This window comes from Chiloscyllium plagiosum, unplaced genomic scaffold (assembly GCF_037043375.1).
Source record: "Chiloscyllium plagiosum isolate Xiang-an unplaced genomic scaffold, Cpla_swu_hap1 HiC_scaffold_48, whole genome shotgun sequence".
Taxonomy (NCBI): Eukaryota; Metazoa; Chordata; class Chondrichthyes; order Orectolobiformes; family Hemiscylliidae; genus Chiloscyllium; species Chiloscyllium plagiosum.
This window is the reverse complement of record NW_028270186.1, coordinates 10891408-10908256: the sequence shown is the minus strand read 5'-3', so window position 1 is coordinate 10908256 and position 16849 is coordinate 10891408. Positions and strand designations below refer to the sequence as shown.

Genomic DNA, 16849 nt, shown 5'->3' with positions numbered 1-16849 from the left:
TCATGTGAAGGGCAAGGCTGGCAGGAGTAGGGAACACCAGATGACTACAGATAGTCAGGCTGTGGGCAAGGACAAGGTTATTTCAGCTGGGATGAAGTGAATCCCTTGAGGAGTATAGGAGCTGTAGGAGTACACTAATGAGGGAAGTCAGGAGGGCAAAAGGAGGACACAAGACAGTTTTCACAGACATGCAGCAAACAGAGTAGACTAGATTGAATGAAGTGCTGGGAAAGTGTTGCCTCAACTACAAGGTGTTTTTGGGGCCTCGGATACTAAGGAGGGAGCAAGTCAACAAGCAGATATTAAGCTTTCTGCAGTTGCAGGAAGGATGTTGGGAATGATGTTGGGAATGGTCCTTGCAGAAGGCTGACAAGGGAGGTGAGGCGATTTTGTCTGGTGGTGGTATCCTCTGGAGGTGGCAGAAATGGCAGCTGATGATCCTCTATATGTGGATGCTGGTGGGAGATTGAATGAGTACAAGGGAGACTCTATGGCTGTATTGGGAGGGAATGGGGGGGGAGCTGAGAGCTGAAGTGCAGGAGATGGGTCAGACCCAGCTGAGGGCCCTGTCACCTACAGTGCTGGGAAATCCTCAGTTGAAGCTGGTATCATGAGAACAGATGCAATAGAGACGGATGAACTGGGAGAATGGAAGCCAGTCTTAGCAGGAAGCAGAGTGCAAGGATGTACAATCCGGAGAACTGTGGGAGTCAGTTAGTTTGCTGTGGATATTGATGGCTCGTCTATCCCCAGAAATGGAAACAGATGTTGAGGAAGGGAAGGGAAGGGAGGAGTCAGATGGACCAAGTCAAAGTGAGGGATGAAAATGAGCATCCAATGACTGAGGGAAGCAGCACCAATTATATCATTGAAATACTGGAGAAAGTGGTGGGTGGTAGCCAGAATAGGACTGGAACAAAGGAATATGCCAAATATGCCACAAAGAGACAGGCACAACTGGGGCCTAGGTCAGTACTTATGGCTGCCCCTCGATCTTGAAGGAGTGGATAGGATGAATGGACAAGATCTTTTCCCTGGGGTGGGGTGGGGAGTCCAGAACTGGAGGGCATAGGTTTGGGGTGAGAGGGGAATGATGTAAGGGAGACATAAGGGGCAACTTTTTCGTGCACAGAGTTGCATGTGTATATGGAGTGGACAGCCACAGGAAGTAGTGGAGGTTGGTACAATTACAACATTTAAAAGGCATCTGGATGGGTATATGAATAGGAAGGGTTTGGAGGGATATGGGCCGGGTGCTGGCAAATGGGACTGGATTAGGTTGGGATATCTGGTCGGCATGGACGACTTGGACCGAAAGGTCTGTTTCTGCGCTGGCTATCTCTATGACTCTATAAAAGTGAGAGTCGTTAAAAGAAAACTTGTTCAGGGTGACGATGAGCTTGACACAGAGGTGGATGGCAGTGGATGGAGACAGTTTAGGCATTTATTTGAATAAAGAAGTAGAGAGACCTGTGACCATCCTGATGGGGGATGGGTGTGTCAAGGGATTGCACTTACAGGGTGTATGGTAGGGCCCTAGGGAACATTGTCGAACAGAGAGACCAGGGGTGCAGGTACATAGTTTCGTGAACATAGTGTGACAGATAGATAGGATGGTGAAAAAGTTGTTTGGCACCTTTGCCTTCATCAGTCAGAATACTGAGTGCAGGAGTTGGGACGTTGTGTTATGGCTGAACAAGGCACAGGTAGAGCCACATTTGGAGTACTGCATTTCATTCTGGTCACCTTGCTATAGGAAGCATGCTACTGGACTGGAAAGGGTGCAAGAAAGATTTACAAAGGATGTTACGGAGACTGGAGGTTTGAGCTACAGGGAGAGGCTGGATACATTAGGACTTTTTCCCCTGGAGCGTAAGAGGCAGAGGGATGGCCTTACTGGAAGTTTGACAGATCGTAACATGCAGAGTCAAGTTGGATAACCAAGGTCTTTTCTCCAGGAGGAGAAAGATTTCACAGGGACTCAAGGGACAACTTTTTCACACAAAAGGGTGGTGTGTACATGGAATGAGCTGCCAGAGGAAGTGGTAGAGGTTTGTACAATTACAATGTTTAAAAAAACAGGGAGGACAGGTATATCGATAGGAAAGGCTGAGGGGGACATGGGCCAAATGCAGGCAAAAGGAACTAATTTAGTTTAGGAATCCTGTTTGGCGTGGATGAGTTGGGCTGAAGGGGCTGTTTCCGTGCTGTGTATGTATGTCTCTACAACCACAAAACAGGATATCTTGATTCCTGTAATGGGTCATGAGGCAGGTCTAGTAAATTACTCAAAGTAGCAGCTATCCAAGGAAATAATGATGATGACGACAAGATTTTTTGTTTGTTGCTAGTCTGTTCAGTTTCAAAATGAAAAATATGTATTGAAATCCACTATATAATTCCTTTCATTTAAGTCAAACAATAAAAATGATCACAGAGTTAGTTTAAATGGACTGGATGGATAGATTAGCAGGCAAGACAGTAAACAAGCAGTTACAGATATTTAAGGGGTTAACTGATGACTCTCAGTGAAACTATATCCCAGTTAGGAAGAAAGATTCTGAGAGAGGGGTGAACCTGGAAAGTTGACAACAGCATTACGAGGAACGAAAAGGCATGTGAGGAGGCAAGGAGAGCTCCAATTTTGTTCAATTTATTCTTGTCACATATAATGAGATACAGTGAAACATATTGTTTTACATACTATCCAGAGACATCACATTTTAGTTCAGCACATCAGGGTAATAGAACAGAATACCAACTGAAGTGTTACAGCGAGAGAGATAGTCCAGTGAAAGATCAACTCTAATAAATGAGAGATCCATTCATAAGTCTGTCAACAGCAGGGAAGAAGCTGCTTTTGAATTATTTGGTCTGTGTTTTCAAATGTTTCTATCTTCTGCCTGACGTAAGAAAGTAGAACTGGGGTGGGAAGGGTCTTGGATTATTGTTGGCTACTTTCCCGAGGCAACGGAAAAGTATAGGCAGAGTCCATGGACAGTTTGCTTGGTGGGCTGGGCTGTGTTCGCAAGTCAAATTTCTTGTGGTCTTGGGCAAACCAGTTGCCATACCAAATGGTGATGCATCAAGATAGGATGCTTTCTATGATGCATCTACAACAATCAGAAGACTGGGATCAAATTAAGAATCCAACAAAGGAATTCTAAAAAGTGAACAGAGAGAAAATAAATTGCGAAGACAAAGTCGCAGAGAATAAAAAAACCTGACAATCAGATCTTTTTTACAAATATATATATAAAAAAAAGAGGGGTCAAAGTGAATATCAGCCCCTTAGAAAATGAATCAAATGAGACAGTTATAGGGAACAAGGAAACACAAGAATTAAACTAAAGTGATACTTGGTATCAGTCTTAATCGTGAACATACCAGTAATACTGAAAAACATGGGGAGAAAGAAGTACCAACACCATCACAAGAGAACTAGTATTAGACAAACAAATGGGGCTAAAGGCAGTTAAGATTAGAGTGGTGCTGGAAAAGCACAGCAGGTCAGGCAACATCCGGCTCCTGCCCAAAATTTCGAATTTCCTGCTCCTCGGATGCTGCCTGACCTGTGCTTTTCCAGCACTGCTCTAATCTTGACTCTGATCTCCAGCATTTGCAGTCCTCACTTTCACCTAAAGGCAGTTAAGCGTGCTGACCTTGATGGCTTGCATCCTGGGATGCTCAACAGAGATAACTATGCATTGGTTCTATTTTCCAAAAACCCTTGGGTTCTGGACAAATATCAGAAGATTGGATAACTGCCAATGTGACATTCCTCTTCCAAAGAGGAAGGAAGCAAGAGGCAGTTAGTTAATTATCGGCCTGAGAACATAAGCTAGTGAAGCTCCTCTGCACAGCCTCCAGCGCCAGTACATCCTTTCTCAATTAGGGAGACCAAAATTAGACAGTAGGGTGGCACAGTGGTTAGCACTGCTGCCTCACAGCGCCAGAGACCCGGGTTCAATTCCAGCCTCGGGTGACTGTCTGTGTGGAGTTTGCACATTCTCCCCGTGTCTGCGTGGGTTTCCTCCGGGTGCTCCGGTTTCCTCCCACAGTCCAAAGATGTGCAGGTCAGGTGAATTGGCCATACTAAATTGCCCGTAGTGTTAGGTAAGGGGTAAACATAGGGGTATGGGTGGGTTGCGCTTCGGCGGGGCGGTGTGGACTTGTTGGGCCGAAGGGCATGTTTCCACACTGTAAAGTAATCTAATCTAATCTATTCCACTCATTGGAGTTTATAACAATGAGTAATCTCTTTGAAACATATAGGATTCTGAAAGGATTGATATGGTGTTTCCCCACATGGTAGGCTTTAGAAACAGAAGGCACACTTCAAACGAAAGGGGTGCCAAAAGACGGAGGATTCTTTTTCTCTGATGACTGAGTCTTCGTAACGCCTTGCATCGAGAGCTGTGGTGTCTTATTACTTATAATCTGAGTTTCTTCCCACTTTTTCTTACTGAAGCTGCCCCTCTGTCTCATTCTGTTTGTCCCCCTGCTTCTCCACCTTTTTCTACCTATCTGTTACAACCAATTGAGCCCCTTTTCTCTTCTCTGTTTGAGCTTCTGTTTATGCCATGGTTTTTGTCAGTTTCTCCCCCAACCAGTGTCAATATGTTCCTCTCCTTCTGTTCAACTGCACCTTTTACCCACTGTCTTTCTTTCCCAGTTTCTCTCATCTTTGTGCCCATCTTGCCCAAACACTTCTTCCCTTAAGTTTGTGCCCCTCTGCTTTTCCAGCTGTTTCTACCCAACAAATGACTGAATTCCTGTTGTGCTCAAATGAGCCCGTTCCTTATCTTCGTGCCCGTTTCTCACCTTCTTTATGACCCTGTTGTCCAATTAGTGCTCACCTGGTTCTCGACCTCTATTTTGCAACTGTTTGTGCCATTTCTCCAATTTTTGCTTGGCTCTGTTTTCCCAATTGGTCTGCCCTCTGTTGGTGTCTCTCCATTTCACCCCTTTGTCTATACTGTGGTTAATGACCCTTGATTTCTCCGTCTATATCGGTGACTCTCTATTTCTCTCTTTTTGTGGCCCAATTTTGACAGTTACGTCCCCATCTGTTTTCCTGTTTGAGCTAATGTTTTTGACTCTCTCTTTCACCCGCAGTGTAACCTCACATCCACGATGTCCGTCTTCTTCACTCATTTATTGCCCTTAGCTTATGTCCCTGATTCGTCTCTCTCTGTTGTGCTGCTGCTTGTGCTCCTATGTTTGTACTCCTGTGTTTCATCTTCTCTTATTCATCCTACACAGTTTATGCCCCTCTGGTCATGACCTATTATTTCTTTTTCACTCCTGCCTTCCTGTGCTTGTGCCCCCTCCCCCCCCCCCCCCCTCACTCGTCATGACCTCTTCTGCTTATGCCACCTCTCTTTTTGGTGGGCGAGGTTAATCCAATTTGATTTGTTGTAATCACATGTACTTAAGTACTGTGAAAAGCGTGGTTTTGCATACAGTACAGGCAGATCATAGCAAACAATGATGTGCAGAAGAGTTGTAAGAAATGTGAGAAGACGACCTGGTAAAGGGAGACCACAAAGAATCACCTGCTGTCAGCACCATGTTTGGTTGGCTTGATGACTTGTTTGTGTTGCAGAGTTATAGAAACAGCAGGGGTTCGATCCCTGTCCCTGTTGTGGGTAACACGAAAGACTGCTTTGTAACCCCTCCCTGACCTAAAGTATGGTGACCCTCCTTTTAAATCTGAAGCAGTCATCTCTCTCCCTGAGCCTTTGGGTTGCCTCAGACCAGAATGACATCACTTTACATTGTCTTTTGCCTATGCTCATTTGTGTGGCACACAAATGACAAACAGATTAGGATACAACAATCGAGACTTGATTTGCTCAAACTAAATTGCTGCTGTCAGCACCATATAATGCAAGATAAATGAATTGTAGTCATGACCACAGAAGATTAATGAGCTTGATCTGTCTTTATCATATGCTATTTTGGACAGACGCAGCCCCAGATCTAAACCCAGATTAAAAAGCACGATGATTGATGTCTAGTCCTATTCTTTAAATCCTGGCCCTGTGCTATCATTGGATGTTTTGAGGAAACAGATTAATGCTCTGTGGTTCAAATATTAGAACAAAGAATTTTACAGCGCAGTACAGGCCCTTTAGCCCTTGATGTTGCACTGATCTGCAAAATTAATCTGATGACCATTAAACCTACACTTTCCATTATTCTCCATATGTATGTCCAATGCCCATTTAAATGCCCTTAACGTCTGCCAGTCTATTACTGTTGCAAGCAGGCCATTCCATGCCCCTACTACGCTGAGTAAAGAAGTTTCAGTGCAAGTGAGTTAGAGGACAACTGACTCTCCATTCCCATCAGTAAGAGCTCATTGGTCAATTACCGGGCAGCACGGTGTTTCAGTGATTAGCACTGTTTCCTCAGAGCCAGGGACTGCATTCAATCCCAGCCTGAGGCAACTGTCTGTGTGGAGTTTGCACATTCTCCCCTTGTCTGCATGGGTTTCCTCTGAGTGCTCCAGTTTCGTCCCACCATTCAAAGATGTAGAGGTTCGGTGAATTGGCCATTCTAAACTGCCCTTTACGTTCAGGGAGGCGTAGGTTAGGTGTATCAGTCCGTGGTTAATGTAGAGTCAGGGAACGGGGTCTGGCTGGGTTACTCTTCGGAGGGTGGGTGTGGACATGTTGGGCCGAAGGGCCTGTTTCCGCACTGTAGGGATTTTTTTCTATTGCATGCTAAGCACAACTCAAGTACACAACCTGTGTCCAGAACGTTTCTCATGCATTTAGAAGGGTCTCCATTTCAAAAATTACCTGCCTGCGAACATGAATGGAAGCTAAAATAGCATCACCATGATAGATTTGCTAGAGGAGCAACTTGTTTTGCTTTTTTTCCTTTCAGGAGGCTATCACAGGAGATGGGGATAAGAGAGAGGAAAATGACATGTGCGTTTCTGTGTGTACAGAAAAAGGAGGGACAGGGATAGCAGAGGCTAGAGAAGGGGTGGCTTTCCGTGACCATTGTGTTATCCTTTGCCTGCTCACCTGCAGACTCCAGGCAGTGAGAAAGGCTTTCTTGTTTTTGTAGTCGTAAAAAAAAAGTGGATATATTCCTCACCTTTCAGGTTTGGTAGTTGCCCACAGACCATCTGGGCTCTGAGGCTACAGCGGTAGTCCACCAATCTGTGAGCCACAAGGCCAGGACCAAGTCTCACCTACTCCAGCAACGTGCAGGAACATTTTGCCATAGGTCAGTTCCAAAATGGCTTTTGAGCTTATGATCCACAAGTCTTTTCAAAAATGGTGTCTTTTTAAATGCTTGTGTTTCAAGCTAAGATAACAATCTCTGCAAATCATGCACAGTCATCTACTTGGAATTACTTTTCTCTGCAGGATAAAAAGATTACTTCGCTCATAACTAAGTGTGCATTTACAAACTAAATTTCTGTTAATTATGTTCAAAGTTCATATCTCATTGACATACTTCTTTTGGAATCTGCAGTGTTGAATATGCACAAATCATTAGCTCTTGTTTTAACTGAAGATCTCAGAACAATATTATGACATCGTGGAGAAGCAACAATCAGAATAGTTTGTGATCAGGTCACACAAACAAATAACATGGATTCTGTACAAACATTTGGTTCACTGATAAGACTTGGTCTTTCAGCATCAATTAACCAAGACTCGAGTCTGCAGCAAATTGATCCAAAAAAGTGTTATCCTGGCCAACATACACGAGAAGACAGAATCATGATGCAAGTTAAAGCCTTATCTGCAAGCCTTGATGTGAAAAGCAGTCCCAGAGGGAACAACCGTTGCATTTGATAGATCTGTTCTGGTCACAAGTGGTGAACAATTTTTTTTTTGAAAGGAGTAAAAAAAAAGTACAAAAACAAACTTCTGCTATGCTGTCTTACCTCTTTTTTGACATCCCATATGAGACCACCTCAATTCAAAACTGCTAAGAATTATGCTGCTCGGTTGAGTTGACAATTAATCCAGTTCCTCACAGTGCAGGCCAGTTTACTCTTAAATCAGCCGCACGTTTCGACTGATGTTAGATCCGAGGCACAATTACTAACTTTAGCATAAAACCTGCTACAAAGCACAAGTACCTGGAGCATGCTGGATTCTGCAATGACTTCTTCATGAAACACTAAAGATCAGGGATTGAAGCACATCTCCAATTGAGTTTATGACTGGTTTTAAGCAGTGAGCATGCTTTTACGCACAGCCTTGTGACTCAGATTAGAGAAATCCATACCTCTCACGAAAACACTGCTCTCAATCCCACCCACCACAAGAATGAAATTTTGGACCAAAATTTTCCTCAAAGGGCAACTTAGAAAAACCATTTAACATTTATGACATCATGGGATCTTTTCAGTATAACAGAAGTTGTTGTTGGACAGTGAAAACCAAGAACTTCACCAAAACACTTAGTTTTTCATGTGCTATTGCACCAATTCTATACTGAAACCCTAAGTATGTGTATTCAGTAAGGAACGGCCCAAACAAGTGATGCTCCGTAATCGAAATATCATGTCGTGAGAATTACGACACCTTAAGGAAATTAATTGTCCTGTTCAATGGTGGTACATGCCTCAAAAGATGAGGACATGCTTTGAAAAGATGAGGACATTACTGGCTAAGCCAGCAAATATAGTCTATACTTAAATTGTCCAGATGGCAGTTAAGAATCAACTATATTGCGGTGGGTCAGGAGTCACATGTAGGCAAGACCAGATAAGAACAGCCGTTTCCATCTCTCATGGACATGAACGAACAATTGGCAATGGTTTCATTGACATCATTAGACTCATTAATCCAGATTTTTACTGGGTTCAAATGCCACCATCTGCCTTGGCAGAATTGAATCCATGTCCCCAGAACTTTTGCTGGGTCTCCCAATGAACAGTACAACGATAATACCACAGGGCCATCATACCTGCACTATTTCATGAACAGTATTTGTTGAAAATGATCCACTACCAATGCACAATGTCCATTCATGACTGAAGAGAAGTTTGGAACAAGTACTTTCTAATATTTAGTTTGGTTTAAATCATACATTCAATCAAGAGCCAGAATGCAAATCATGATACTTAACAACAAGTATAACTGCAATTATATTTGCAGGACAAGGTCAACCACACAGATACCAAGTGAACTGGCATTTCATGTGTATTCACTGGTTTAATCATCTCCAATAAGACCCTCCCAAACAAGGCCATCTTAATCTTTATTTATTTCTGAACATTACATTTGCTGTTTGTTTCTGTCATAATCACTAATTTCCTTCTTCTGATCGTGTGACCCCAAGTAATTTTTTTCCCCACCTCAGCTCAACTTGAAATTTGCAGTGTTGGTAGTTTAGCTTTGCAGAAGTGTTTACATTGCACCAATACAATTTTGTACTGAAAGACAGTAACTTATTCATTCGCCTACCTGAGGAACTTTGGAGTACTGTCTGCAGTCAGTTCTAGGAAGGCTGCACTGACTGATTTATACCAACAACTCATGTTTAACTTCATTTTTTGTTCCCATGTCAGGTGAAACTACAAAGCCCATTATTAAGACGTCCTATGACACTGCATGGCCTCCAATAGTTGATAATGTGACATTTCTTATCTCCATGTGCCTTTGAGCTTTCCATCAGCTATTCAAATACGACTTAGCACATATTTTGCTGCCAGGGCAACCACTGGTGATCCAGTGGGTATGCCAGGAAATGGGCCAGAGGATCCAGCTATATCAATGTGAGAATAGTGCAGGGGTTTTTCAGAATCGATTCCATGCTGAAACAAAGAAATGATATCAATAAAATGGTTTGCAACCTGCTGCAATGAAACAAAAAACAAAGCCATTCCATGAAACAGTACCATATTAAGGAAGAAACCATTATGTCAAGTAATTTTGTTTTTTTTTGCTGTAATGAGGTTTTGTTCTGCTGAAGCATGTCTCCCCCCTTCCTAATGAACACACAGTGTTCGATCTTGCTCTGGCAGAATAATTAGATAAAACAGATAATCAAGGTTTGGTTTAACAATGTAATCACAGCAATTCTGATGCTTTACTCATCCTCATTACAGTCAGTCAAAAAAGAGGCAAGATTTGAATTAAGAGTCAGAGTTTTGGGCTGGGTGCTGCAGGTTGAATTGCAAAAACACCATAAGATATGGCAACTTCAATACCTCCCATTAGCTAATTGTAAAGTCTATTTTGAGACTGGGGTCAGAAAGTAAGTTTAGTCTAAAGAAAGTGATATTTTAATTTGTCATTTCTTCACGAAACATACAATTTAAAACCAGGGGCTCTGGGCTGTAAGGTGGAGGTTGAAGTTCCATCTGCATCACAAATCCACCATGATATACCTAAACAGGTCATTTAAAAACATTTCTAATTTTAAAGGTATCTAGCACAATTAATGGTCAGATTGCAAAGAATGTTACCTTATCTAGGCCAGAAGCCATGATGAGGAAAGCTGCAGGTGATTGATGTCCACGGGGTGTGGCACTGGATGGCTGGTTGTTGCACTGCAGAATCTCTTCATACTCAGACTTCCCCTTGTGAAAATCGTAATCTTCACGTCGAATGGTGGAGATTTCGAAAGGATCAGCCACTTCATCACCAGCTAACAGCAAAGAAACAGCATTCAATTCACACGGATTTATATTTGGTTCCTTGATAGCTCATCAAATCAAGGAAACATTCAAAAACCTAGTTCTGAGAGTAAGTCAACCATCATGGGAATAAAATTCCGTGACGATAACCAAACTGATCTCAAATCATGTGAACAATTTGCCCAGGAAAAAACAAAGTTTTAAGGATGGGAGTAGATGGGAAATGCATATTTGGCGCGGTTTAAAATTTGTCATATCTGAATTTTAGCACACCCTTGACTACAGTACCAAAATACACAGTAAATATTAAAGTGGGAATTTGGACTCGAGCAAACTTTGAATAGGATTGGTCAGTTAATAACAAAGCATCCATACAGCCTTCTACCACACCTCTGTCTTCACTTCACATCAAATTCTTGATTTGAGTATTTCCTATTGTTATGGAACAATACCTTGCACAAGGTGCATTATTTCATGCACAGCACAACATAGGCAGTTTAGAAACGTCTAAGTGCATCATTTGCTAAGGATAAGACCAGACCCCATCAAAACACGTCGCGCACGAGATAGCGCTGGCAGAGGGATTCAGCATCTTCCATGTAGCTGTTTCTTGGACCAGCAGCCTCAAACTGCCCACTTTCAGTGAACAGTCAGACTGCAAAAACCAAACCAACTCAGAAAAGCTGAGCTGAGAGCTAGGCCCCTTTCAATGTACAACTGTTATTTTTTTAATTTGAAAGTCTGAGGCAGTATCTGTAAGCTGTAATCAAATTGGCTCTAAAAACCTTCAGGTAGTTCAACTCCAGAATCATTGCTTTTCAGGTCTCTCTGGCAAAAAAAAAAGCCAAGGACAGCATAACCTTGCTAAAAGGAGCAGTTTTGTCACACATCTCAACTCTATGCCCCCAAGTCTTCATGCAGTTATTTAACTTCCACTTAAACACAAATGGGGCTGCATGGTAGCACAGTGATTATCAGTGCTGCTGCATGGCGCGAAGAATCTAGGTTTGATCTCAGCTTTGGGTGATTGCAGCGTGCACAGAGACATTCTCCTAGCGTCAGCACAGGTTGCTTCCGGGTTCTTTTCTCCCACAATTCAAAGATGAGCAAGTTAGGTGGATTGGCTCAGTTAAATAGTCCATTTAAAAACATTTGAGGACTATTCTGGTACCACTTTTCAAGACCTCTTCACCTTTCTGTCTGATTTAAATGCTATTATGTATCCTGGGATAGGACTCAGCCATCAATCAAGCGTACAATTGACCAAGATAAAAACCAAACAATTCCGAGCAAGTGGAACAAGTTTTGCCCATTAAAGATGCCCTTAAATGGAGATAATCTAAAGGGCTGCATGGTGGCTCAGTGGTTAGCACACTGCCTCACAGCACCAAGTACCCAGGATTGATTCAATCTTGGGTAACTGCCTGCATGGAATTTGCATATAATCCTCACATATGGCTGAGTTTCTGTTGGGTGCACTAGTTGCTGCCCACAATCCAAACATGTGAAAGTCACATGGATTGGGCATGCTAAATTGCCTGCAGTATTCAATACGCAGGCGAGGTAGATTAGCCTTTGGAAATGTGAGTTGATAGGGATAACGTTCGATGCTCTTTGCAGGGTCAGTACAGACTTGATGGACCAAATGCTCTCTTTGCACTGCAGAGATTCTGCGACTTACATTCCTCTCCAATGCACACAGAAACTGCATAAAACTATCAGTTATGACTTAGCAGGAAAGCTATTTACAGCCTTGGCTGCTTGAAATGGAGTTCAGTATACACGATGCAGTGGAGATATGAGAGGACAAACAGGCTTTACCTGACTGAAGTTGGTATGCAGTCTTAGCCTGTTGGGCAGGGCCATTATCCATGATGACCTAAACCAAAGGAAGAAAGCACATTTGTTGACAGTCTATTAAAGAGAAAGTAACTTTAGATTAAAGTGAGAGACAATGCAATGAGTGTGACATGTCTCAGTTCAGCACAAAGTAGCAAGTTATGTTCAAAACATTAAGACTGCACAAAAATGCACAGGAACATATGAGGTTAAAAACTTCGAGGAGAAAGTGAGGTCTGCAGATGCTGGAGATCAAAGTTGAAACTTTATTGCTGGAACAGCACAGCAGGTCAGGCAGCATCCAGGGAACAGGAGATTCGACGTTTCGGGCACAGGCCCTTCTTCATTCCTGAAGAAGGGCCTGTGCCCGAAACGTCGAATCTCCTGTTCCCTGGATGCTGCCTGACCTGCTGTGCTGTTCCAGCAATAAAGTTTCAACATATGAGGTTAACCAAGTTTCAAAGAAAAATTATGCAGGTGTCCTCACAGAAAGCAGCCAGGAATACATTCATGAAAATCAGATTTTTCATGTGAAATCATAAGTAGACCATTGATTTTCCAAATAATATTAAACAGAGTTAAATAATAGTTAAACAAATTAATATGCAAAAGGCACTCTTCGATTGTCCAAGCTTCATTTTGCAGCACAAGTCACACAGGACAGCTGAACTCCCAAGACCATGAAACACAGGATGTCTACTTGAATTCAGGAACAAAGTGAGCAGCCAGGAGGACTCATGTTGGAGTCTGTAATGATGACATTTTTTGTTCTCATTCTGGACTTGTAAACTGTATATTGCCATGCTAATATTTTTGATACTCGTCCAATTCTGTGACTAAGATGGTGCTGAGAGGCCACATTAAAAACATTTCACTGTACTGTATGTCCTGAAGAAGGGCTAATGCCCGAAACGTCGATTCTCCTGTTCCCTAGATGCTGCCTGACCTGCTGCGCTTTTCCAGCAACACATTTCCATCTCTTGTGTGTCAATAAAGGCAGTTCTATTCTATAAAGCATCTTTACAGGATATGAATACCATGAGACCACAAGATCCAGGAGCAGCAATTAGGCCATTGAGCCTATTGAGACTGCTCTGCCATTCAATCATAGCTATTAAGTTTCTCAACCCCATTCTCCTGCATTCTCCCCACAACCCTTGATACTCAAGAACCTATCTCAGTCCTAATTATGCTCCATGACCTGACCTCCACATGCTTTTGTGGCAGTGAATTCCATAGATTCACCAATCTCTGGCTGAAGACGTTTCTCCTTATCTCAGTTCTTTACTCGAAAGGCTGTGTCCTCGGGTCCTAGTCTCTCCTATCAATAGAAACATCTTGCCAACACCTACTCTGTCCATGCCATTTAGTATTCGGTATTTTTCATTTACATTCCCCCCCCTCATCATTCTACACTCCATTGAGTATAGCCCCAGAATGCTCAAAATGTTGCTCATATGTTAAGCTTTTCATTATCGTGAACCACCTCTGAAAACGCTCTAGGGCCAGTACATCCTTCCTGAGATATACGGCCCAAAACTGCACACAATACTCCAAATGTGGCCTGACCAGAGCCTTATCGAGCCTCAGAAGTACATCCCTCGCAAGTACAATGCCATTGTTGCATTTGCGTTCCAAATGCTGTCTCAATCTGCACGTTTACCTTGACAGAATCCTGGACAAGAACTCCCAAGTCTCTTTGCATGTCAGACTTCTGAATTCGTTGTATTCCACATGCCACTTCTTTGCCCATTCTGCTAATCTATCCAAACCCTTCGACAGCCTCCCCAATGCTACTGGTCCTTCTAGCTATCTTTGTATCATCTGTAAACTTAGCCATAATGCCCTCAGTTTCTTCATCTAGATCGTTAAATGTATAGAGTGAAAGGTTGTGGACCCAACACAGCTTTGTGGAACACTTGTCATCGGCTGCCATTCTGAGAAAGACTGTTGTATTCCCACTCTCTGCTTTCTGCTGGATATCTTGCCTCTAACGGCATGGGCCCTTAACTTACTCAGTAGCCTCCTGTGGCAGCACCTTGTCAAATACCTTCAAGTACAGGTAAAATACATCCATTGGCTCTCCTTGGTCTCACCTGCTCACTACTTTCTCAAAAGGATTCCACAATATTTATCAGGCATGACCTCCTTGATGAAACTATGCTGACTTTGCCCTATTTTATGATACACTTCCAAGTATTCAGAAATGTCATTCTTCACAATGGATTCCAGGATCTTACCAATGGATTTAAACTAGTCAGGTGGGGGGGGGGGGGATCCAGGGAGAAAAGAAATCAATCTGAGACAGGTACAGCTGAGAACGACAGACAGACAGGCAGACAGGGCAGGCAGGGCCAAGGTGGGACTAATAGATTAAACTGCATTTATTTCAATGCAAGGGGCCTAACAGGGGAGGCAGATGAACTCCGGGCATGGTTAGGAACATGGGACTGGGATATCATAGCAATTACAGAGACATGGCTCAGGGATGGACTGGACTGGCAGCTTAATGTTCCAGGATACAAATGCTGCAGGAAGGATAGAAAGGGAGGCAAGAGAGGAGGGGGAGTGGCATTTTTGCTAAGGTATAGCAATACAGCTGTGCTGAAGGAGGATATTCCCGAAAATACATCCAGGGAAGTTATTTGGGTGGAACTGAGAAGAAAGAAAGGGATGATCACCTTATTGGGATTATATTATAGACCCCCCCAATAAGTCAGAGGGAAATTGAGAATCAAACTTGTAAGGAGATCTCAGTTATCTGTGAGAATAATAGGGTAGACAATAAGATAATAGACAATAGGTGCAGGAGTAGGCCATTCTGCCCTCTGGGGCAGAGCATTCCACGCACCCACCACTTTCTGGGTGAAGACGTTTCTCCTCATCTCTGTCCTAAATGGTCTACCCTGTATTTTTAAGCTGTGTCCTCTGGTTCGGCACTCATCCATCAGCAGAGACAGGTTTCCTGCCTCCAGAGGAAATAATAATCTTATATGTCTCAATCAGATCCCCTCTCAGTCTTCTAAACTCAAGGGTATACAAGCCCAGTCGCTCCAGTCTTTCAGCGTAAGGTAGTCCCGCCATTCCAGGAATTGACCTCGTGTACCTACGCTGCACTCCCTCAATAGCCAGAATGTCTTTCCTCAAATTTGGAGACCAGAACTGCACACAATACTTCAGGTGTGGTCTCACCAGGGCCCTGTACAGCTGCAGAAGCACCTCTTTGCTTCTATACTCAATCCCTCTTGTTATGAAGGCCAGCATGCTATTAGCCTTCTTCACTACCTGCTGTACCTGCATGCTTACCTTCATTGACTGGTGTACAAGAACACCCAGATCTCTTTGTACTGCCCCTTTACCTAAATTGATTCCATTGAGGTAGTAATCTGCCTTCCTGTTCTTGCCACCAAAGTGGATAACCATACATTTATCCACATTAAACTGCATCTGCCATGCATCTGACCACTCACCTAACCTGTCTAGGTCACCCTGTAATCTCCTAACATCCTCCTCCCATCTTCAGAATTACATCCTCAAAAAATTCCAGAAGATTAGTCAAGCATGATTTCTCCTTTATAAACCCATGCTGACTCTGACCTATCCTGTTACTACTATCCAGATGTGTCATAATTTCATCCTTTATAATAGACTCCAGCATCTTTCCCATCTCTGAGGTCAGACTAACTGGTCTATAATTTCCTGCTTTCTCTCTCCCACCTTTCTTAAAAAGTGATACAACATCAGCCACCCTCCTATCCGCAGGAACTGATCCTGAATCTATCGAACTCTGGAAAATAATCACCAACGCATCCACAATTTCTCGAGCCACCTCCTTCAGTACCCTGGGATGTAGACCATCAGGCCCCGGGGACTTATCAACCTTCAGATCTAACAGTCTCTCCAACACCAATTCCTGGCAAATATAAATTCGCTTCAGTTCAAGTCCTTCAGCCACCGTTACCTCAGGGAGATTGCTTGTGTCTTCCCCAGTGAACATAGATCTGAAGTAACAATTCAATTCTTCTGCCATTTCTTTGTTCCCTGTAATATATTCCCCTGTTTCTGTCTTCAAGGGCCCAATTTTAGTCTTAACCATTTTTTTGCCTTTCACATACCTAAAAAACTTTTACTATCCGCCTTCATATTTTTGGCCAGTTTACCTTCGTACCTCATTTTTTCTCTGCGTATTTCCTTCTTCGTAATCCTCTGTTGTTCTTTCAAAGCTTCCCAGTCCTCCGTTTTCCCACTTATCTTTGCTATGTTGTACTTTTTCTCTTTTAACTTTATATTTTTCTTAACTTCCCTCGTCAGCCTCCTCCTAGGATCTTTCTTCCTTTTTGGAATGAACTGATCCTGCATCTTCTACATTATACACAGAAATATCCGCCA

The 16849-nt window shown here is 42.9% G+C and overlaps 1 protein-coding gene across 6 annotated transcripts in view; it reads right to left on the bottom strand.

Annotated features, from left to right (window-relative positions):
* Positions 1 to 16849, bottom strand: part of LOC122543106 (putative aminopeptidase W07G4.4) — a 75930-nt gene that overhangs the window by 20303 nt on the left and 38778 nt on the right. For 4 of the 6 annotated variants that reach the window (XR_015754857.1, XR_015754858.1, XR_015754856.1 and 1 more), the window contains exons 15-17: positions 12443 to 12500; positions 10451 to 10632; positions 9447 to 9796 (exon numbers count right to left, since the gene is read on the bottom strand). Coding sequence is in view for 1 of the 6 variants with exons in the window: in XM_043681370.2 (XP_043537305.2) it covers positions 9662 to 9796; positions 10451 to 10632; positions 12443 to 12500 (375 nt within the window). In the remaining 5 variants the exon portion in view is untranslated. Of the gene's footprint in view, positions 1 to 2637; positions 9797 to 10450; positions 10633 to 12442; positions 12501 to 16849 lie in introns of those variants that run through there. The other 2 variants (XR_015754854.1, XM_043681370.2) reach the window with 2 other exon arrangements.